This window comes from Prionailurus bengalensis, chromosome C1 (genome assembly GCF_016509475.1).
Source record: "Prionailurus bengalensis isolate Pbe53 chromosome C1, Fcat_Pben_1.1_paternal_pri, whole genome shotgun sequence".
NCBI lineage: Eukaryota > Metazoa > Chordata > Mammalia > Carnivora > Felidae > Prionailurus > Prionailurus bengalensis.
In genome coordinates this window covers 201559023-201582668 of record NC_057345.1, presented here as the reverse complement: position 1 = coordinate 201582668, position 23646 = coordinate 201559023, and the positions used below count along the sequence as shown (strand labels likewise).

The 23646-nt window shown below is 48.1% G+C and overlaps 1 protein-coding gene across 2 annotated transcripts in view; it reads left to right on the top strand.

Moving 5' to 3' along the window:
* Window positions 1–294: 294 nt before the first annotated feature.
* The window catches only part of MREG (melanoregulin), a 63227-nt gene continuing 39875 nt past the window's right edge, over window positions 295–23646 (top strand). Inside the window, exons 1-2 of one of the 2 annotated variants that reach the window (XM_043577755.1) lie at window positions 295–421; window positions 21280–21439. In XM_043577755.1, coding sequence (XP_043433690.1) covers window positions 21347–21439 — 93 coding nt within the window. In that variant the 5' untranslated portion in view covers window positions 295–421; window positions 21280–21346. Of the gene's footprint in view, window positions 422–4083; window positions 4564–21279; window positions 21440–23646 lie in introns of those variants that run through there. The other variant, XM_043577754.1, reaches the window with a different exon arrangement.

Here is a 23646-nt window from a genome sequence, read left to right as displayed (position 1 = left end):
CCTGCAGAATGCCTAGGTGGCCCTGACAAGTGTTTCTGCAGTCCTTGGGGAACTCTGTTATCTCTACATTGTATTCTCAATTTAGCAGAACAGTAGGACACGTAGGCCCTTGCTGCCCACCTCTGATTTTATTAGTCTCTTGTGCTTGTGCACCTTTAAGTCGTCTGCCCTTTGTTCCTGCACGCCTGGAATGTCATACGCCCTCTGTACACAAGCCCACGAAGATTTATGATTAATCTGACACCACAATAAACGAGAATACAAACTTTGACCCCCAGGCCTTCTCCTGTCTCTCCTAGCAAAGTGTGGAGTAATCTTTCCTCCATGAGCACAGGGTTTGCCATCCATTCCTGGCAAGTGGTGCCCCGTGTGAGTGCTTGAGACCGACCCGAAGGGACGCTCGAAAATGAAAGTCTGCACAGTAAGTCGTCGGCTTCTCTTCCGAGAACAGCCGAGTTCTGGAACTTTTCAGGCCTGGGTTTTGTTTTCCTTTTCTCTTTACTCTCGTGCGTTATTAAGACTTTCTACATGGGGCAGCCTCATGCTCTGAACAAAGGCGATGTATCAAGGTCCTAAAGCAGTGACTTGAAGCCAGTGGGGCAGATAGAAATGAGAAACAATTACAGCATATGCTTCGGGTTGCCTTAGATATTAACCCATGGCTTCCCAAAAACGGCATTCTGGATGTCGACGTCTGGCAACGTGTGGGTGCCAATCTGAAACGGAAGCATGAACAGGGTTATAAGTTCCCTCTTTCTGCCCTAAAAACACGGGGGTCAGTGCGAGCAGCTTTGGCTCCTTCACACGTGGATGTTCTTCCTGATGCATCCCTTCCTCCGGGTAAGGGCCTCGTGGAGGCTGTTACTTTACCTCTCTGTCCTGAGAAAGAGGTGAAAAGGACTCCTCAAGCCATTGGGAATGTAGGTAGCTTCCCGCTGCCTCCACCCGAATGGGGGGAACCCCCTTCTGTTCCCATGCCCCCACCAAGATCTCCGTGTTACATTTTAGCTAGCCAAGCATTGTGTATAATCTCGCCATCCTCCGTAATAACCCCAACAAATAGTGTTGAACTTCGATATTTCTAAGGTGCTTTATGGTTTTTAAACCCTTTCATTTGAATCTCACAGCTGTATCTACTTCAGTAGGGCCAGATTCATCGTCTCCATTTCACAGATTGGAAAACTGCAGTTCAGAAAAGTGACTTGTCTAAGATCAAAGCCAGTAAAGGGGCAGGGCACCTACATCTTCCAAGAGCTGAAAGCCTTTTGTAATTCATCCACTCGATAAATTCAACTCCAGTAGTTAATAGTAGCTGCCAGACCCGAGAGTTCATCTTTTTGCTGGCTGAGTTCACATTTTGGCAGCCCTCTCTACCGACTTTCTGCTTGAACCTAAGTGGGTTGATGCACATTCAAAAACCAGTTTTAGAACCTAGTGCATTCACCCAAGGGGATTTCCAGCTAGTGGGAAGTTTGCTGTCCAGGGCAACACTCAGCCTCCGTCCTGCCACAGATGCAAGTGATAAATGGCCTGGTGCCGGGCTGGATACCACAGCCCCGTGCTGCCTGCCAGTAGCTGCTACTTTTGTCATGTTAGTTTTTCATGAGGGGTCCACATCCAGTCTCCCCAGCTAAGTCAGAGTCACAGGAACCTCCTTTTCCGCTTCCTATCCTTCGGTAGCCAGCCTGTCAACGAACACACACTTGATAAACTCCCTCGGCCTTATAATGTAGCCACAACAGGACACGCTTATGTGTAGCAACACATTTAAAAAATTAATCCACTGCCCATGAGAGTAGACACTTCTGAAAATAAACTCTTGCTCTTCCTCCTCACCCCTGCAAACCTGCTCCCCCTACACTCTTCTCTATCTCAATCAATGGCAATTCAACCTTTGTAGCTGGTCAGCTCTCACCTAGGGTCACTTCTTTCTTTTTTCGCACCCTATTTCCAATCCTTTAGCAATTCTTGTTGGCTCTACCTTCAAATTCCGTCCACGGGGTGGCTGGGTGGCTCAGTCAGTTAAGTGTCTGGCTTCGGCTCAGGTCATGATCTCACTGTTCGTGAGTTCGAGTCCCACGTCGGGCTCTGTGCAGACAGCTCGGAGCCTGGAGCCTGCTTCGGATTCTGTCTCCCTCTTTCTCTGTCCTCCCTGCTCGCGCTCTGTCTCTCAAAAATAAATAAAAATTAAAACAACAACAATAATAGCAAACAACAAATTCTATCCAGAGTCCATACCACCTCTACTGCTCTCTCCATGGTACATCACCTGGATCATTAGAATGGCCTCCATTTGTATCTCTCTGAACAGCCCTTTGCAGCCAGTTTCTTCTCAGGACAGCAGCCAAAGGATGCTGTTAACCACCCAGGCAGACCATATCACTCCCTCTACTCAAAACCCTCCAACTCGGAGCTTAGCTCGGCAAAACCCAGCATCCTTGCACAGTCCTACGTGGTCCCTGATTCCATCATTTCCTTTTACTCTTCCTACTGGCCCACACCTCTCCAGGGCCCCTAGAATTCTCTTTCTTATGCACCCTATGGTTTATTCTCTCTCCTCTGGGATTCTGCACAGAGTCTCACTCTCCCTGAAATGCTCTTCCCTGTGATATCATAGCTGGCTTGCTCATCTTCAAGTCTTGGCTTAAACGTCACCATATCAGGATGCTTTCTGTGACCACCTTATATAAAACTACAGACAACATCCCTCTCCCCACTACACACACACACACACACACACACACACACACCCCTTCCTGGCACTTCTTGTGCCTTCTTTTCCTCCACAGCCCACATTACCTACTAACACACTAAAGAACACACTTGTTTTGTTTGTCTAACTCTCTGCCTAGAATGTTTGCTCCAAGAGAATAGGGATTTTTGTTTCTTTTGTTCGCTGCTGTATCCCTAGCGCCTGGTACAAGTCTGGCACATAACGGATGCTTACAAAGTATTTGCTGAGTAAATCAGACTGGCAAAGATGAAAAATTAGATGGTAGCTTGACTGGTGGGGGCATACGGGAATAGATGCTTTCACATGTTGCTGTCAGAGCACAAATTGGAATTGCCTCCTTGGAGAGCAATCACAAGATCCATCAAAATTTAAAAAGGCATCTTACCTATGACCCAGCATTTAGCTGCCAAACATTTACTCAATAGATATATGTGTTGTTGTTGTTTTTAAGTTTATTTATTTGGAGCAGAGAGAGAGAGAGCGCGCACCTGGATCACAGGAACCATCCCTGAGATGGTAATCTAAATCAAGAGTCCTAGCTTAACAGACTGAGCCACCCAGTGCCCTGCAGCATTATTTTAGTGACAAAAAGTTGGAATGAACTTAAACGTCCCTGAATAGGGGGTCCGGTTGAATCATATACGGGCATCAGTATGACTCCACAATATATAACTGTTAAAGTGATAAAGGAAGAAACACACGGCTTGATGTGGAACAGTCTACATGATGTACTGAGTGGAACAAGCCAGGGCAGAAATATGTGGAGTATGTCACCCTTTGGGTGAAAAAAGGAGGGGGGGGGGTGTAAGTACATATACTTGCAAGTTCCTACAAGCATAAATAAGAGTATAAATAGCGCTGGAAAATTGCAGGGAACTAATGATAGAGGTTGCCCACACACTCCCCCCCCCTTTTTTAAGGGAGTTATTTAAGGACCAGTGACCCTGAAAATGACTTAAAAAATCATCGCGACATAGTACTCTTAAAAAACCTACTTCTGGAAGCGCCTGGCTGGCTCAGGTGGGGGACCGTGGGGCTCTTGCTCTGGGGGGTTTGAGCCCCACGTTGGGTGTGGAGATGACTTAAAAATAAAAGATCTTAAAAAAAAAACCCAGAAACCCACTTCTGTAATGTGTCAATGCGTGCTCTTCTGGTAGCTTTTACTCTGTGTGGAGCTGACGCGGTAAAAATCTGCCCTAAGCACTGCTCTGAAGGCACGGGAGTAGGAAGGAGGACCTTTTATTTCCTCCGGGAGTGAAGCCAATAAAAAGTATGAATAGATTCAGGCCAACCTCGTGCTCGGCGACTGGGGGCCTGCCCCGCCTTCCCCCCAGCCGGGGCTGCCCGTCGGTGCTGCCCTCCGCCTGGAGTCCCTGCTTCCTCCTTAGAGGGCAGCAGCAGAGCGTGTCGGGGACGCATGCGTCCCAATTTGCGCCCGGGGAATTAAAAGAAAAGAGGGGGGAAAAAGCCCCAGCGCAACACGCGCCCCAAACAAAACCTAAGTGCAGGAAAGCGCGCGGCCGCGCAGACCTGGGCCGTGCAGGCGTCTCGGCCTCGCCCGCGTCCCCGGCCGCGGCGTGATGCGCACGGACTGGCCCGCGACGCCCGGCCCCGCGACTGTCCCCGCACCTGGACGCCGGCCGGGTGGCCGCGCCCCAGCCGCGCTCGCTCGCCGCCGCCGCCGCCGCCGCGGCCGTCTCCCAGTGTGCCGCGCCGTGGGGCACCTCGCTCCCCATGGGGCCGCGGGACTGGCTGAGGACCGTGTGCTGCTGCTGCCCGTGCAGGTGCCTGGAGGGGCCCGCCGTGCCCGAGAAGGAGCCCCTGGTCAGGTGGGTGCGCGGCCGGCCGCGCGGAGCCTGGTGCCTGCGCGCTGGTCCGAGCTGGGGAGGCGGGCTGGGCTTCGCGGTGCCCCCTGAGGCGCCCCTTGGTCCCTTCCTGGAGACCCTGCCCCCTGGGTGAGACTTCTGCCCGCCGCCACAGATCCCCGGAGACGCCGGAGACCCGGGTGGATGCGTGTGGAAATCCGCGCCAAGGGAGGGACCGGAGAGAAGTTTGCAAAGGGGCTCGATTTGGGTCCTTTGCTGTGACCGACTGCGTACGGATAGGCGTATTTCAGTGAAACGGACGCCTGTGAGTTTCTGTTTCACCCAGGGGGAAAAAAAACAAGTTGGATACTTTGCATTCAAGTTTATTACCAAAGACAGACAATTTAAGTGACTGAGCACAGGGGATATTTTTCACATGAAAAAAAATGCCTACTTTCTGAAGGGGCATCCTGTTCACTGGGATGTGGTCTCATTACAGGTGAAGTTAGGAAGCGTGAGGAAATTGGATGCACTTTTGGCGTGGCTTCGTTGAAGGGCCGTACGACACAGTTTTGTTCGGGGCTGTCATTTTAAGCAATTATTTTGTACCTCCGCTTTGATGAGACGAAGGTTCCACAAGGGCATGCCTTGGAGGTAGACAGGATAGAAACGAAAGATTTAACATGAAATTAGGAAACAGTACGTGAAGTGAAAGTCAAGGGTTTGGTAAGCAAATATTGAAGCCAGTGTTTTTTTTATGCAATGTGCAGTTGACAAGAGAAAGCTTTCGTTACTTTTCCAAAGCATGATTTACCTTTTCTTACTCTGTCAGGTCCAAACACTTGCCTTGACTTTTGAGGTCTTATGTATCCCCTTACTGCCTGCCCACTCTTATTTTCCAGCATATTAAATACTGCGGACTCCTTGATTTAACCAGACAGGCATCCTGGCCGCTCTAGGAACAATCCAGCCTTCTTATTCCCCTCACGATTGCCTCAAGGAGTGACCTTTATCTTTCCCACCCCTCCTAAATGCTGGTTCTCAGCACCCTCCCTCACCCCCGCCCCCAAGCAGTCTTCTTGGATTGCTTTCTGCTTATTCATCTCTCACTCCTATGATTTAGGGTTTGGGATTTACCATCTGCCCCTCACTGCTTAGTGAGCGCACATGTATGTAAACATACAGGTCACGTTCTTTTATATATAAACAATTCTACACACAGTACACAATGTTTTTGTGTGCCCTTGCTGATGGTTTCCCACTTAGATTGTTAGGTCAACATGGGCACGGAGACATCTGGTGAAGTTCCCTTGGTCCCAAATGAAGTGGGTAACAACCTAGAATTTCATGCTTGGCTTGTACATCCAAGTTGTCGATATTCACTGTCACTAGAAATACAGCACTCCTTCTCAGTGCCTTGGGTCTTTCCAGTCTTCCATCCAGGATTGCTATTGGAGTTAAAAATCTTGACCTGCCCTGGTTTACTGTAAGTCAGTACATTTTGCAAGTGATTTTTAGGAGGATGGAGCCAATGGGGGACAGAACAGTATGTATAGTCCTCACGAATCAGATTGTTTGGGGTGAAAATCCCAACTGGGTGACTGGGCACAAATTATGGAACTTATTTGTGCCTTAATTTCCTCATCTATAAAATGGGGATGAGAACAATGTGTACCTCAAAGGGTTTCCATGAGAAATGAAATGAGCTAATCCCTGTAAGTGTTTAGTAGAATGTCTGACACATAGTAAACACTCAATAAATTCTAGTTGTTGTTAATTATCATTGTTATTCTTCTGAGCATGTGAATATGAGTGGACTGGTCTTTTGTGGTTTAGTGTCAATTCTGGCATCATTTCAGGGTAGCAAGGTTTGGGAAGAGCCACTTAGTGATTGATGTGTGGGGCAGTGATAGGTGTGTGTGTGGGTACCTGTATGTTTTTTCCTACTCACGTCATCAGGAGGTCTGGTTTGAAATCCTTTTTGTTTGTTTATTTATTCTTAAAGTGAGAAGTTCAGTGTTTTTTTTTTCTTTGTATATTCACAAAGTTGTGCAATCATCACCACTGTCTAATATAGAACATTTTTATCACTACTGAAAGAAACACCACACCCATTAAGCAGTCACTTGCCACTCTCCCTTCCTTGCCCGGCCCCTTCTCCTGCAGCGACTAATCTGCTTTCTGTCTTCATAGATTTGCTATTCTGGAAATTTGGTATAAATGGAATCATACATATGTGGCCTTGGCGTCTGGCTTCTTTCACTCAGAATCGTGTTTTGGGGGTTCATCCATGATGTAAGATTTACATATGTCTTATCCATTCATCAACCGATGGGCATTTGGGTTGTTTCTGCTTTTGGGCTGTGAACGTTTGTGTACAAGTTTTTGAGCAGATGTGTGTTTTCAATGATCATGGGTATATGCTTAGGAGTGGAATGGCTGGGTCGTATAGTAATTCTACATTTAACTTTTTGACACACTGCCAGATTATTTTCCAGAGTGACTGGTTTCAAATCTTGATGTGGTGAAATCATGTGGCCAGATGGCCTTAATTTTAATTTTATGGAGAACTTCATTCTTTACATCATCTTTTTTCTTTTTTTTCCTTTCATTTATAAAGAAAGGTTTTGTATAGATGCCCTCCTCTCAGCTAAGTCCTTGATGGTAAAGTAATGGTTTTCAAGTTTTGTTTCATGCCCTTAGGTAACGGTGCCTGGAGGAGGTGTGGTTGGGGAAATGACACTTGTCTTTTGTCTGCATGGTCACCTGCAATCCTGTTCCAGAATGCACTAGGGATTCTTGTTCTTTCCCGAAAACCGGCTCTTAGTCTCTCCTCCTTTGCCAGTCTGATCATGCCTTTTATGTTTCGACCTCATTCTTTTTGCCTTTTCTGGAACCGTGTACCTGAAGGGAAAAGCCTGTCCCTTGTCTGGTTTGCAATCTGTATTTCTCTCTGTTCCACTGGTTCTTTCTTTCCCCTTGTTCTAGAAATATGCTGAGGCCTCCCCTGACTGAAAATTCATCCTGATAGGGCCAAGCCCTTTAATTGCCATCCTTTGCTTTCCTTTGTGGCTGGCACAAATGTCTTGAAAGAGTTGTTCACTGTGCCCCGCTCCCTGTCTTCTTTAGCACCCATCCACCGTGAAGTCTGGTTTCTGCCCCCTGCCTGACTACATGAACACTGCTCTCCTGAAGGTTACAAGAGAAAGAAGTGTGATGTTGTATTCTCAGTGTGCAGGACACAGTTCTGTGCTGGCCATCCGCACCTTCTTTCGTGCTTCCTCTTTCCCCGGATTCTCTGATTTTGCTTTCTCTAGTTTCTGCTTGTGACAGGTGCAGTCACACTGCTTTCCCTCCTGGTGTCTTTGCCCATGTCACATTTGTTCGCTAAACATCTTTTTGTTTTTGTCTTTTTATAAATTTTTTTTAAGGTTTATTTATTTTGGAGAGACAGAGACTAAGCATGGTCGGGGGACAAGCAGAGAGAGGAGAGAGAGGGAGACACGGAATCTGAAGCAGGCTCCAAGCTCTGAACTGTCAGCACAGAGCCCAGAGCGGGGCTTGAAATCATGAACTGTGAGATCACGACCTGAGCCAAAGTCGGACGCTTAACCGACCGAGCCACCCAGGGGCCTCACTTTTTGTTTTTCTGTCCTACTTCTCAAGAGTCTACTCTTCTTTTTTTTTTTTTTTTTAATTTTTATTTATTTTTGAGACAGAGACAGAGCATGAACGGGGGGAGGGTCAGAGAGAGAGGGAGACACAGAATCTAAGCAGGCTCCAGGCTCCGAGCTGTCTGCACAGAGCCCGACGCGGGGCTCGAACTCACAAACTGCGAGATCATGACCTGAGCCGAAGTCAGACGCTTAACCGACTGAGCCACCCAGGCGCCCCAAGAGTCTACTCTTCTTAAGGCCCATGTCAGTTGCCAGCTTTGTGATGAAGCCTTGGAAAGTTTCCCCAGGTTGTGATGGTTTCTCTTTACTTCCTTTTCATCCCTCGGTCACTCACCTGTGCTTATTACAGTTTGAAGGTGGGTGCTGCCACCCCAGCCAGATTGCCCAACTCCTTAGCTGCCCGGGGCTGCTTCACCAGCAAAGAGCTGAGCAGTCATCTCTAAAGCCAGGAAGCTTGAGAGTAGGTCTGGAGAAAGGACACGTGGCCTGACCTTGACACCAGGCTCCAGGCCCAAAGAAAAGCAGAGGTTTTGTTCAGTTTCACGGTTTTCTGCCCTTGACTCCGATTTTAGGACGGAATCCTAGAAGACTCCTGTTTTCGATCACCGTGGAAGGTCGGAGGTTCTGCGTGCCATTCTTCCCCTGCACTAATTCCTTTCCCTAATGTAAATAGTGATCAAAACCACAACGAACCAACGTGCATGGAGGACAAATGGATTTTTTTGGGATGGCGAGCCCATTGATCACTTGTCTGTAAAACAGTGAATGACTTTTTGGCTCGAGGTTTCATGTTACTAATTAAAAGGAACATATGGGGTGCGTATCGTTAGTTTCCTGGGACTGGCGCAACAAACTACCATGAATTTGGTAGCCTAAACCAACAGAAATGTATTCGTTCACAGTTCTGGAAGCCAGAAAGACCCTAGGGAGAATTGCTTCTTGCAGGGTTCAGCTTTTGGTGGCTCCTGGTGTCGTTGGCTTCTGACAGCTCAGTTGCAGACTTTGCCTCTGTCTTCTTCCCTGTGCTCTCTCCTCTGTCGCAAATGCCTATCTCTTTGCTCTTGCCAGGGCACCAGTCACTGGATGTAGGGTCCATTGCAAATCCAGGTTAATCATGTCTCAAGATCCTTAACTTAATCACACCTGCAAAACCCCTATTTCCAAATAAGGTCACGTTCACAGGAGCCGGGGGTTGGGACTTGGACGTATCCTTTTAGGGGATGCTATTCAACCCACTACAGGGTACTTTTGGGAAAATGTTTGAGCTCAGTGAGCTTAATGCATTGGCTTTTATTTCACTTTTATACCATGGCTTTCTTCCATCGGCGATGAAAGCATACTCTTGCCATATAAAAATCCCCCATGAGCGTGAGTTGTGACCCTTGAAATGATATGATTCTAGAGGCGCAGCTGCAGTCGGCACAGCCTTTAAGCAGAGCGATGTCCAGGCCCTCTGGCACCAGAGTTTACTGCCACATGACATCCAATACAGACGGGCATGGGGGGCCTGGAAGAGCCTGCCACGGAATGACACTAAAGCATATCTCACGAGGGTCACTGAAGTTTTGCAGAGAAGTACAATTCTTACTCTCTAAATGTTACTTACTCTAAGCTCTAATTTCTGTTGGCTGTCGATAACCGATAAGCACCATGACCGTCCACTTGTTGAAAAGCTAAGGAAGAAAGGGGGAGAATTACAACCACGGCTGAGTTTTCGTTTGTGGCTCTCCCTTCAGCCACCTACGTGAACCACGTAATGAGCTTCCACATCTCTTTGGCTCCCTGCTCTCCTCCATGCCCGTCCACAGCCTCTGCGCCGGATAGCAGAATTTACGGACGTATCTCTCAGAATTTACAGCCGCCGGGGTTTCCTTTTTCTGCAGTGCCTGGAGTCCCCAGTAGAGAAAAATAAAATAAAACCTCAGTTTGCTCTTTGATGGTTGTTTCATGCGGTTCTGAGAAGGCCTGGAACAGGGCGTGTGAGTGTGGGCAACAGAATGGAACTTCCCGGACCATCGAGGAACGTTCTGTCTGCAGCTCCTGCTTGGGTATGCAGATGGGGGTGAGGACTGAGGTGGGGACAGGAGCCTTCCCCGCTCAGCTCTCCTGACCTTTCATAGGTCGTGCTTAGCGTTCCCCGTGTACTGGGCGCTGTCTGTATGCCTGTTACTTAAATCTTTGCCGTAACCCTGTGAGGTACACCCGATTCTCGTTATTCTTTGTGGCTATGTGCTGTGGCCCCCGCAGATGGTGACTGAAAGTACTCATTGCTCCGAGGGGAAAATCCAGGGTTGTTGTCCTGTGAGTCGACTTGTCAGCTGGTCCACACGTATCTTGTTTTCTGTGTGCTTCGGCATAAAGACACCTTAGTTTTAGTATATTGTTGATTCATTGACATTGCACTCAGGGCCAGCGGCACTGTGACTGATGCCTGAGTGAGGCTCGTCGAACACACATATTTTAGTTCTGCCGCACCATGCTGGGGGGCCATTCTCAACAGCAGAATCACCAATAAATAGCACAAAAATGCAAATGACGCGGCATTAAATACACCACGAAAAGTCCACTCGTGTACAGGATGACAGCTGAAACAAAGAGGCAGAGCATTGCCTTGTTGGACCTCAGCTGGGGACGTGCCCCTCCCTCGGGTCCTGCCAAAGCACCACCAGCATCGGTGATTTGATTTCGGAGGACAGATAAATTTCAGTACGTGGGAAAAGGTACAGATATGGTAATGAGGAGCCTCAACTGTCATTGGGTCTATAATCCCCACCTGACAGTTGAAGAAACTGAGGCACAAGAGCTTCTGTAGCTAGCTCAGAGGCATAGCTGGCTGAGCTGGGACTCATCTCCTATTCTATTCTAGTGCCGTAGAAATAGCAGGGGCCGCCTAGTATGCAGGGAGGGGTGTAGCTAGCGGCTTATGGGCTGTGTGCTAGAAACTGTGTTTGACGGATGAGACTTGCCCTGAATCCTTACAACCTGGGATCGAGAGCCACTGGACCCGATGTTCTGATTCAGGCTGGTGAAAGCAGGTGCCTGTGGGAAAGAAAAGTGGTGGGTTTAAGTTATTTGGAAGGCAGTCACCACCACCTCAAGAAGGACAATAATCCTTTCTTCACATGTGTGCAGTTTTTCCTTTCGCGGCGTGGGCTCCCGTGACCTCTGAGTTGAATAAATTGTCTTCTCCCCTCGGAAGGGTTTTAAAAAATGTTGGCTGAAGTGTTTGTGTCAGTGAGATCTCTCAGCCCGGGGCCCAGATGGCCTGACTCTTTTCCCATTATGTGTGGCAGTCTTCTCTGAGCTAACACAGCTCACCCATGACTTCCTGCAGAACTGGCAGGTACAAAGCCTGGAGCCCTGGGCCAGACGGTGATTCACAGGAAGCGCCTAGAGAGGCACAAAAGATTCCTGCTGCAGGAAGGGGCTGGAAGGATCTGTTGCAAAGCCTGTACATTTACCTTCTTAAAAGAGAAGAGGGGTGGAGGTCAAGGGCACAGTTCCCAGAACAGGGCCTCACGTCCAATGAGTAGGAGGTAAATGCTTTACCAAGAAGTCAGCCCCTCATGGTTGGTCTAAGGATGACTTTTAAAGGTTTTCTTCCCAGGCCACCTCCAGTGTCCCTCTTCCCCATTCGTGAGTCGCATAAGTCAATCTCAGTGACATTGGAAGTTCCTGAGAAGACGAAATTTCTTTCCCTTAGGCATCGCATGATCTAGGTTTCCTGGAACTTTTCATTCTCTAGATCTCTTGAAGTGATCTTATCACTCCACCTTTGTTTAAAAAGTAAATTCTGCTTAAATGTTGGGTAAAATAGGTGTGTTTTTTTTTTTGCAGTTAGTGATGGAAATCCTTTTTAGTCTGGTTAATAAATACTAGTTTTGTACCAACTGTATGCTGTGCACTCTGTTCTTCTGTGCTTTTTTTAGGGAATAATTTTGGTGAGACACTGTGTATCTATCATTCCCTTATACTGCCTGAAAGGTGGTAAGAGTTTACTGTATTGCCTCTTATTATTTTTTCCCTAGCTTTTAAAAACTCAGGTTTATATGTATAATATTAGAAATTAAAAACATATAAAAATTAAAAATAGGTACAGTATAAACAATACCTATGAAGTGAATATTCTTGTAACCACCTCCAGGGCAAGAGATAGCTGCCTTTCATCCTGTATCCCCCCACTCCTGATTGTATCTAGACCTTTGTGATAGTCATTTCCTGGCTTTTCTTTATAGCTTTCCCACATATGTGTGCACCTTAAAAGTGTATTTTCATTTTTTGCCTGCTTTTAAACTTTACCTAAATGAGACCAAACTGTGTGAGAGCCATCCAAGTTGCTATGTATAGCTTGGTTTGTGATTCTCATTGGTTTATAGGGCATCCGTTTTGCTCATCTGTTCTGTTGGCAAACTTTTGGGTGGTTTCCACGTTAGGGCTATTATACAAGGTTTCGATTTTAGAGTCAGCACATAAGGTAAAACTGTTCATCTTTCAGCCATACTGGCCTCAGATACACCAAGCACGCTGCTGCCTCAGGGCCTTTGAACTTCCTGCCCTGCCCACTTAGAATGTTCTTCCTCCACTTACCTGTGTGAGTAACTCCCTCACTTTATTCAAGTCAGTGCTCGAAATCATTTTGTCATAAAGTGCTTCCCTCACAACCCTTTTTAAAACAGTGCCCCCCATGCCCTCTCTCTGTCCCTCATCCACCATGTGAATAAAGGGCTTCAGAGCACTGAGTGTCACCTGACATAACTGTCTGCTTCTTCCCACAAGACTGTGAGCCTACTTTTATAAGCTTAAATAGCTAAAAAATGTTAATTGGCCTGTGAGTCTGGACACAAGGATTCTAGACTCATTTCTGCCATTCAGAGCCCTGTGAACTCGGGAAACAACAATTCATCATTCAGCAAATATTTTTTGAGCATCTTCCACGAGCCGGGTGGTGTTCTAAGCGTTTGCAGTATATCACTGAGCAAAGTAGGTAGTGATCCTGTCCCCATGGGGCTTTTATTCTAGTGGGAGAGGAAGCAGCAAACGTAATAGGTAAATTGGAAGGTAAGTAAGTGCACAGGAAAAAGAAAAGGCAGAGCATGGGCAGGGGAGCATGCTTGCCATTTTAAGTAGATTATTCAGGGCAGGCTTCATTGAGGAGCTGGTGTTTATTTTATTTATTTACTTATTAAACATTTACTCCTAATGTTTATTTATTTTTGAGAGAGAGAGACAGAGTGCAAGCAGGGGAGGGGCAGAGAGAGAGAGGGAGACACAGAATCCGAAGCAGGTTCCAGGCTCCGAGCTGTCAACACAGAGCCCGATACAGGGCTCGAACTCAGGAACTGCAAGATCATGACCTGATGTTGGACGCTTAACCAACCGAGCCACCCAGGCGCCCCGAGGAGCTGATGTGTAAATAAAAATTTGAAGGGGAGAGAGTGAGGTGTGTGGATACCTGGGGGAAAGCATTCTAGGTAGAAGGATCAGCCAGTGTGACTGAGGGGTTCAGGGAACAGCGAAGAGGCCAGAGTGCCTGGGGTGTCATATGGGGCCTCATAGAACACTGGATGACTTTGGCTTATATTCTAGACCGAATGGGTTTTGAGGGAGGGGTGACACGGTCTGATTTATATCTTAAAGGGATCGCTTTGGCTGTTGTATTAGGGATGGAATTTGGTGGGAGGCAATGGTAGCAAGAGGTAGACCAGCGGAAAAAATAATTGGAGGGATTCTTATATAAGATGTACCATCCCACCCTGGCTCACCAGATCCCAGACTCCGTGCTGTGGTGTGTTAGTGCCTATTCCTTTTATCCTTGGCTCGGGGTCGCAGGGGCAGAGGTGGAAATTTTTTTTCACGTACAGCCAATAGAACTTTCTGATGGACTGGAGGTAGGGGACGAGAGAGCCGAGGATGACGTCAAAGATTTTGGCCTGAACGGTTGGAAGGATGCAGGTTCCATTATCCAAGCAGAGCCTGCTGGTGGGGAGGCCCGTGGGAGGACCAGGCTCTTGGCTTTGACCACGGTGTGCTCGAGCCCTCTATCACACATCCACAGAAATGGGGAAGAGGCAGGAGGCGTAGGAGCCTGCGGACACAGGTATAGACTTAGGAACCTTCCTCACGTAGGTGGTATTTGAACCCCTGAGACTGGGTGAGGTGACCAGGATGAGTGCGAGCAGAGGAGGGACCAAGGACTGGGTCTCGTTCTCCCGAGCCCTGGTGTCTCCTCAGCCTCCCTGCCCGCCTCACAGGGTTTCTGTCCGGGCCATCTGCAGGCCTGACGACACCGTACAAAGGCATGAGACACAATGGCCATGGAAGGCAGGGAGCCCAGGAGCACAGGGCAGGCAGCAGGGCCACAGCACAGGCCCCGCGTCGCTGCTTTTCATCCTTCACGCTGAGGCGGGTTGTGACTCTGGCATTGATGGAAGTCATGGACTTCGGTGGTGGCGTGCTGAGAAGAACTCCCAGATCTGTGGAGCCATGTTTACACTGCGGTTAAATAATGGATCTTGTAAGCTTTGAGAAAGAGCCAGAGTATCCGGCAGGAGGGAAGGAAGGAAAAAGGGGGGGAAAGTAAGGAGGGAAGAAGGGAGGCAGGGAGGGAGGAAACACAGGAAGAAAGAGGGGAAGGAGGGAGGGGGAGGGGGAAGGAGGGAGAGAGAGAGAGAGAGAGAGAGAGAGAGAGAGAGAGAGAGAGATGGAGGGGGAAGGGGAAAAGAAGGAGAGGGAGAGGATCTTGGATCCACCTGCCCTGTCACTGGGAGGTTTCCTTAGAGAGGAAGGGAAAGTTCTGGAAACCAGGGGCTCCATAGGCAATTCAGTTCTTGGTGGGAAATCAGTTGAGGAGTCCTTAAGTAGTCAAGGGGGTGCCACCAGACAGCCTTCGGGGTCTGCCTTTTGAGACATTTGGTTGCTGTTTACTGGAGATTTTGTGTCTTCACTGTTTTGGGGATTTCAATCTTTTTCCTTTTTCTTTTTCTTTTTCTTTCTTTTTTTTTTTTTAGTTTATTTGGAGAGAGAGAGAGAGGGAGAGAGAGAGAATCCCAAGCAGACTCTGTATGATCAATGCAGAGCCCAACATGGGCCTCAAACTCACAAACCATGAGCTCATGACTTGAGCTGGGGTCAAGAGTTGGACACTTAGTGACTGTGCCACCCAGGCCTTCAGTCTTAAACTGGAGAACACGGACACACAGCCTGTCTGTGGGGAGAACAGTAAAGTCACTGCAGCTGTGGGCATCAGCAGCCAGCCTGGTATGCTGTGGGGACTTCCAGAATCTTTTATACATGGTTGGTAGTGAGGACTCATGGAAAGTTCTGGAAACTCTTGGTAAGCAGCCTTAATGCCCACCGGCACTTTGCACCCGCAGTCCCCAGGGGGGAAGTCCAGTGTTGCTAGGTCTTGAGTCTCCTGTGAGCTGTAGATGGGTGGAAAGGAGAGACTTTGGAGTGATTCAGTCTTGTGCTCCCCGGTGGGGTTAGGGGTAGAATCATCCTACATTTTGGGAGTGAAAGCCGCTTCTGCTTCTAATGTAACTTCAGAGCCACCTCTCAAATACCCGAGGTTAATAAAATATTTATCATCAGCAGATGGTGGCCAGGGGCAAAACAGCTGCTCTCACTTTCTTTAGAACCTTTTAGAAACATTATAGGGGGGAGGGAGAGAAAATGAAGTTCCTGACTCAACCTGCCCTCCCTCCCTGCCTTCTGTCCTCCCTGGGCTACCTGGGCTCAGACCTCAGGGCCTTTGCACTGAATTCTCTTTACACAGTAAAATTCCCTTCACAGTCTCTGGCACACAGAGGTTCCCAAGCTCTCTAGTTGTTTGCTTTAGACATTTCTTTCTTCTGGTATCTCCACTCCAAGGGTTTAAAATTTTAAAATAAAGTGGATTAATGCTGTTGGTAAGTAGCGGTACAGGATAAAAGGAGCAGGGACTAGCATGCCAGAGCACAGAATCCGGGATCCAGTGAGCCAGTTGGGGTGGGGTCTGACAGAACCTTCTGCATGAACACACACCCTCCTTCACCTTCACCTTGACCAGTGTTTGGTTGACCAGATGCACAGGTCAGATTCCACACTCAGGAGGACGTCTGGGGGCCACAAGCAAACACCACGGGTCAGAGTTATTGCTCACCCAGAGGCAGAAGCTCTCGATTCTCTTTCCTGTTGTATGTCCCCCCCAGGTGTCAGTGACCAGGCAGTCTGACACTCATAGGATGCCAGGGCAATGCTGCTCGCAATTAGGGAAGGGCGAGGCATGGAGAGAACTCTGGAGGCAGCCCCTGTCTGGAGACACGAGCCCTTCTAAACGGGCCTGGTGTTGGCTGTCCTGTAGAGCGTCCTTTAGGTGTGCAGATTAAGCAGGAGAGGCTGTGTTTTGAATTGGCCAGAGCCACGCATGTTCATGTGTGAGTGTGTGTGTGTTGGGTGAAAGAGAAGAGAGAGAGACAAAGAGGGAGGGAGAGAGAGATTGGTTGTTAGAGGCAGGGGGCTTGCCAGGGAGGCACCTGTCATAATCTCAAAACATGCAAAGAAATTGTGGATTGCTAGAAAAGTGGCTAGAGTATTCATGGTCAAATGTTGTCAGTTACCGATTATGCAGGTGGATTCTGGCTAATTTCTAAACCTGCTTTTGGGAAGCTTTAAAAAGGTGATGACAATGAATTATGTCTGAGATTTCCTTTAATAGGTCACTTTGCTGCTTTCGACAAGTACTTTTATTTGTTTATTTTTTATTTACTTACTTTTTTGACAAGCACTTTTGAAGCACCTTCTTTGTGCCCGACCCTGCCCGGTCATGTGGAATGTCAGAAGGTCCAGGGTACAATCTCTGCCCTAGAGGAACTCACCAGCTCGTTGAAGAGTCAAGACTTACACAAATGAAACCGATTCGGGGACAAATAAAAGAGTGGCTTCAGGAAAGTACTAGGGTTTCGTGGCCCAAGAGGGATGTGTACCATGGCATCAGCAGCCATGGCTGCAGCTTCTGTGTGCCCCTGGGGTCTGGATGCCAGGAGGGGACACCCCCGGGGGAACTTGCCGGTTTGTGCAGGGAGCGCTTGACATGGGTAGCTGTTATCTGAGCCACTCCATTCGTGAGTGTATCCCTGTCACGGCATTTGGAGGTCACGTCTGTGACATGTACTGCTTGGAGCCACCCCACAGGGGACCTCATGCTGGGAGGACGCTGTCAGCTGGCCGCCTAAGCAACGAAAGTCAAGCAACTCTGAAGGCTGGTCCCTGTCTGCAAAGCAGGATAGTGTTACTTACTCTTCTGACCTCAGATGGTTGTGTAACAGGAACGATGGGACGTGGAAGCCCTTGTGCAAAGCGCTGTGTGGTGCAGAGATGGTATGTCAGTGGCTGTAAAATCTGTCAGGCGGAAAGCAAGTGACGACGGTACCCTTCGCGTCACGGGCACCTCTCCGGTGTCTGCCTGCCCTTTGGTATTCCTCTTGGCCCAGCTTTCTGTCTTCCTCGGCTCTCACCTGCTGTTTCCAATCACCCCACTATCCCTGCTTTTTAAGTCTAGCTATCCCCGTGAGACCTTTCCTTACTCCCCAGGCTGTCGAGGCGATAGAAACGCAGGTGCATTTCTCCCTCGTCTACATGTCCGGCCCCATCCTTGTTCCCAAACCCAGATCCTGACCCCTCTCTGACTGCCCTGTGAGCTCAAGGTCAGCCTTGGCCTCCCTCCTCTGCGCCGTCCCAGTTAAAGGCATCCCTGGCCCACATCCGCTTTGACTCTCTCCTCGTACCTCCGGGCTGCGTGCCACAGGGCACTAGCACCGCCATTGCCTGCCTCACTGCACTGCGGCGCAGCCTCTCATGACCGTCCCCACCCCGTTTCCCCAGCCACACCGTCGTACGTGCTCACCCCAACCAGTATTTCACATGATGGGGACATATGTTTTTATTAGCAGAACTCCACCTCCCCAAAGAAACCTTCCTTGTAACCCCAGCAAATGAGATTTAAATTGAGCGGCCGTTCTTGTTGTGGCTGGTTTGTGGGCTTCTTTCTTTCTCTGCCAGGGGAGCCCTGCCCATCCCCTGCTGCACTCCACCCCCACAGCCGCTCCCGGGCCCTGACATAGGACCTCAAAGTTCAGGCCGTGAACACCACACCTACTGTCTCCTAAGCCTCCTAAGCCTTGTCCTTGTTCCTTCTCCTCCAGAGTTATTTCTGAAACCCAGACCCGACAAGGCTCAAAATCCCGTTCACTTTTTCACAGTTCAGAGACTAAAGCCCGAGCCCCAGCACTGTCATCAGTCTGACCCCAAATGACCTTTTCTTCTTCCCACCCCTCCGTTTCCCTGTGTGCGTGCCCCGCGTGGTGGAACCACTCAGGGACGCTGGAAATTCCCCAGCCCCGTGGGCCCCTCAAGCCTCTGTGTGCTGCTCCTGCTGTTCCCTCTGCAAGAATTCCTTTCCCTGGGCTTCTCTTCCTGCCGACAGGCTGTGCCTTCATCAGGTCTGGGTTAGATGTCACCTTCATGAAACTTTCTTGAACTCCTATCTACACACAGGTTGTCACTCCTTCTCTGCCCCTACGACATTCTGTTTATACTTAACTTTTTAAAATTTCACTTTCTCATTACATTATAGTTACGCTAAGGGTAGGGGCAATGTCCTCTTTGGTTTCAAGTCCCCCCGAAACACCCAGCCTAGTGCCCAGTATGCAGCAGGCGTCCATTCTGTGTTCATCGAATAAACAACTGAAGGAAGGAAGGAAGGAAGGAAGGAAGGAAGGAAGGAAGGAAGGAATCTGACATGCTCGTTAAAGCCCGGGTGGCCAGGGCACCGAGGCCTCATTTGTGTCCTCTTTCGTTGGCTCACCACTCTTAAGAAGAAGGGCTTTCTGCATTTCAGCCTTTGCATGTCGGGCAGCCTATGTGGAGGCAGGGAGGCTCTGATAACAGTGTGGCTGTGCTGTGTCTGCTTCCCCACAGGGGGCCCCTTTCTGGAATGCTCTGACCTCTTCGTCCAGTCCCAGCCCCTACACTCCCCCATGCAGCTTGAGGGATTTGAGGATCCGGTGTCTCAGCCCTCTGTCTGATGTAGATAGCTGGCCTCCTGATGGCCTTGGTGCGAAAACCCCATCCCCACCTTTCCTCCAGTTTCTACAAGTGGGTCCTGGCCAGCTCTCCTAAGTCTGAGTCTCTGATTGGTAGCCTGCCCCCCACACCCCTGCTGCTGCTGAACCCCATTTTGCTGACTAGTACTTCGCTTCCTATTACAAGATTTCCCCAGTGCTAGCTTCTGTTTAAATCTCAATATTGACCTCCAGCCCGTCTGTCAGCTACTCCTATCCCTCCTTCCCAGGGGTTGTCTGCTTATCTGGGAGTCTTCTTCTGGTCCTCCTTTGTCATTGTCTCACGTCACATCTGCAGGTGTGTTGGCCACCCCACGATCACGGGACATTCTAGAGCTCTGCTCCAGAAAATGACAGCCCTCACCATCCAGATGAACAAGCCAGAGAGCTCCTACCTTGTCCACGTTCCCGAATAGTGTGCTTTTCTCTACACCACTGTTCTAATCCTCATACCTGTCGTGTCTCACCCGAGTTACCTCTCTTGCATGTTAATGAATTTCCCAGATCCACTCTTGGCCTTCTAAAGCATTCTCCACACTATAACCAGAAAGGGCTTTGAAGATGTAATTCTATGCATGTCATATCACATCCTGTTTGAAGCCCTTTTACATCTTACCTTGCTTTTAGGAATAAAGACCACATTTCTAGTCAATGTTAGAAAACACTATGGCCAAATCACTTTGTCACCAGTGTTCTCTTTCTTCCAATTCCTACACCCTGCTCTCTCCCACCCCAGGGCCTTTGGATGTGTTGTTTCATTTGCCTAGAACATAGTTCTTTCAACTTAAAGCTCAAGCACCCCTTCTTTATGGTGTCTACCTGATGCTTTCTCCCACTGGCTCTCAAGGCTCCCTGAACTCCCCCTTTATAGCACTTACTCCATTTTTCATTATATAGTCACCTGATCATTAATGTGTTCCCCTCCCTGCGTTGTAAGTGAGGTCCAAGGACCGGGATCATGTCTGTTTCACTCAGTTTTACTGACCCCTGTGATTAACATGAAGTCAATGCTTCATACATATAATTAGGTGAAGGAAGTAGCCTCGGCATGACCCGCCCTGTGCGTCCCACAGAAGCTAACCAGGGCCATGTACAAGCATGTCCTGAGTATGACACTTTGCGGCTCACCTCCTCCATAAGCCCAAGCACGGGTACCACCTTGTGAAGGGTAAATCGTTAAGCAAACATACAAGAAGGGGGCTACTGAAATTCTTACTCAACATCCACATTGTTTACTGGAAGTATTTGGATACGCGTATTTTTATCACTTCATTTTCTGGAAGGAGTTTGGTGGCTATTCCGTGCCATTGTGCTCTAAATTTATGGTGCTTCCTTGAATTCAGAGCCGGTGAAAGGTTCACCTCTTCTTGTGAATTGTTTTCTTCTTTTAATCTCACGAGAATTTTATTCTCCCATTGGATTTTCCTTCTTGTTTTTGTTGCTGGGATATGTAGTGCTAAATTTCATGTTTAACATAGTGAAATTACCTCTGCCCAGGTGTCTGGTCTGTCCTCTGCCTTTTTCAAAGTTACTTATTTATTTTTATTTGTTTATTTATTGCATGTGTGGGGGAGGGGCAGAGGGAGAGAGAGAGAGAAAGAATCCCAAGCAGTCTCCGTGCTGTCAGTGAGGAGCCCAACTTGGGGCTCAAACTCATGAACCATGAGATCATGACCTGAGCAAGTCAAAGAGTCTGACGCTTAACCGGCTGAGCCACTCAGGCTTTGTTCTCTGCCAGTTTCAAAGTGATTTTTAAAATTGTTCTATTGTGCTATGCTTAATTATTGGAGACAATAATTCATACCTTGTCATTAGAAATATATGTATTTATATATTATGTTTTATATTATAGGGTATATAGTGTATCTTTTATTGTTATCATATGTTACATACATGGGATGCATATATTATATATATTACATACATTATGAAATGCTTATACCCTTTTTTTTTAAACACCACAGTGATAGCAATCCATATTCTTCATTTGGAGCGACGCTGGTGAGAGATGATGAAAAGAATTTGTGGAGCATGCCTCACGATGCGTCCCACACAGAGGCAGATGACGACCGAATCCTGTACAATTTGATAGTCGTTCGAAATCAGCAGGCCAAGGATTCAGAGGTAAGCAAGCGCCTTTTGAGATCTTGCTCTGTGCCGACGACAATGGCCAATAACACATAGCGGTGAGTGAGAAGGCCAGCTGGGAATAAAGAAAAGAAGGAAAGGGGAGATGTTTGGAATGAGGGCAGGTATTTTAGCAGCCTGTGGTTGCTAATTATAGCTGGTCCTGGTAGACCGGCTCGATAAACAGATAAGACTGACTTCCAGTTATTACCTCAATTATGCAAGGGTTACAGAAACAGCAAAGCAATGTTGCCGAAGGTGGTGAAGGCAGTTGATCATCTTGCATGGCTTAACCGGTGCTTCTGTAATTTTTCCGGTTGTGTAGCAAGCCACAGTTAGAAGATTCAGACTGACGTTGAAGGATATTTTGTGTTATCACTAATTGTGAATCAGCGGAGCCTGAATTCATTTTATTTCTTTTTCCTGTTTATCGCTTGTTAAATTGTGCCTCTTGATTAAATGGCAGCGTATCGTAACTTTTGTGATGAGGCATGAAATCCATCTTTTTTTTTTGTTAGTAGCAATTTTTAAAATTATTACTTTTTCAGAGCTGTTTTAGGGTTTTAGAGAAATAGAGCAGAAAAGTGCAGCCACTCCTTCCAGGGGCCACAGTTTCCCTCATTATTAACATCTTGCACTATGGCAGTGACTTACATTTGTTACAGCCAGGATTGATACATTATTACTAGCTAAAGTCCACAGTATATCAGGGTTCACTCTTCATAGCGTATGTTTTAAGGGTTTTGATAAATGGATAATGGCAGGTGCTGGAAACACTCCTAATGAACTCTTACCCCCAAGTTACTGGTACAGGAACACTAGAATATTGAAAAGGAGAGAACTCTAATAAGTTAAGAGGGGGGTCATGTTTTATTTTCTTATTATAGTACTATATATAAATACAATATAATATAGTATTGTGGGTGTAATTTTCCACATAATACTACTTAGGTTTTCTCTAAATTCTGCGTTTATCAGTTAGCTCTGAGTAGATATCTGTATTAACTATAGACCTGCATGTTTTACTTTGTATCTTATAGGACCTAAGAGTAGGAACATTGCAAACCCCAGGCGCTGGCTCTGAAATCAAGTACCAAAAAGGGTGTATGTGTGTTGTTGGGGGCAGGTGGCGGGGGATGGGGGGGCGTAGTCATCTGTTCCTTATCTAGGTTTCTTTATTTTTGCTAATTAATTGCTAACTATTCCCCCCCCCCCCCCCCCCGAACCTGCATTAGCAGGAAGTGATAACTTTTAGAAGTTGCATATGTCCTTTTATTCTGGTGCGGCTTGGATACTTTTGGGGGTTAGAAGTGAGTGTGGAGGGGGGCATCGCAGGGTGGGGGCAGGGCTGAAAGTTGCCTCTGGTTTTTGACGCCTGGGGGGAGGGCGGGCTTGGAAAGTCCACAGGGGCTGTTGATGAGAGTCCTTTTTTGAGTATGGAGTGCCGAGAGGACAGCCTCTGCTGGACATTTGTCACAGGGTTTAACTCAGGGGCCTAGCATCCTGCGAGTGGCTGTGTTCCTGGCTGTCCCTGGCATCCCCTGTCCCTGGCACAATTCGCTTCTCTCCTAGTAACACCGAAAGCACATCCTAAAGCCACTGGGGCCGAACACTGCCGCCTGGCCGCCCTCCTGGAGCATACGGACAGGAATGCGTCACCTTGCTTTCCCTTGGTGAGAAGAGCCAACCCCTTACTCCGCTGAACTGGGCTGACCGGCTAGGGTTTCTTTCTGCTGGTGAGAATAGACTCCATGCCCCCACCAAGCCCAACTCGGGTAACAGCAACAGGGCCGTTAATACACGGCACACCCTTCTCTCCAAGGCCCCAAGTAAGTGTGGAAGGGGCCGGAAGGGGTGTTTGGAGCTGAGCCCAGCAGCTCTCCCTGGAGGAGCTCCTGCCTCTCTGCTCCCGTTTGTCCTTCCTGTTGGAAAGCCAGTGCAGAAGACAATTCAAGCTGTGAAATACTGTGGAAAAGCACAGCTTCCCAAGTGGCCTGTTGAGTCATCTCTGTTCTGCTCTTGGGCCTGGGTGGAGGTCCAGGCGGGAGGCCTTTTCTTCCCCTCGCCTGAGAACTGGAGTCAGGCTCAGCTTTGCAGGTACTCTGTAACTGAGACGGCAGTCAAGTAAATAATACACAGATTGATGATAACCACACGTGAAGTGATTTGAAATATCTCTGCTCACGGTGCTTCCTTTTTTTACC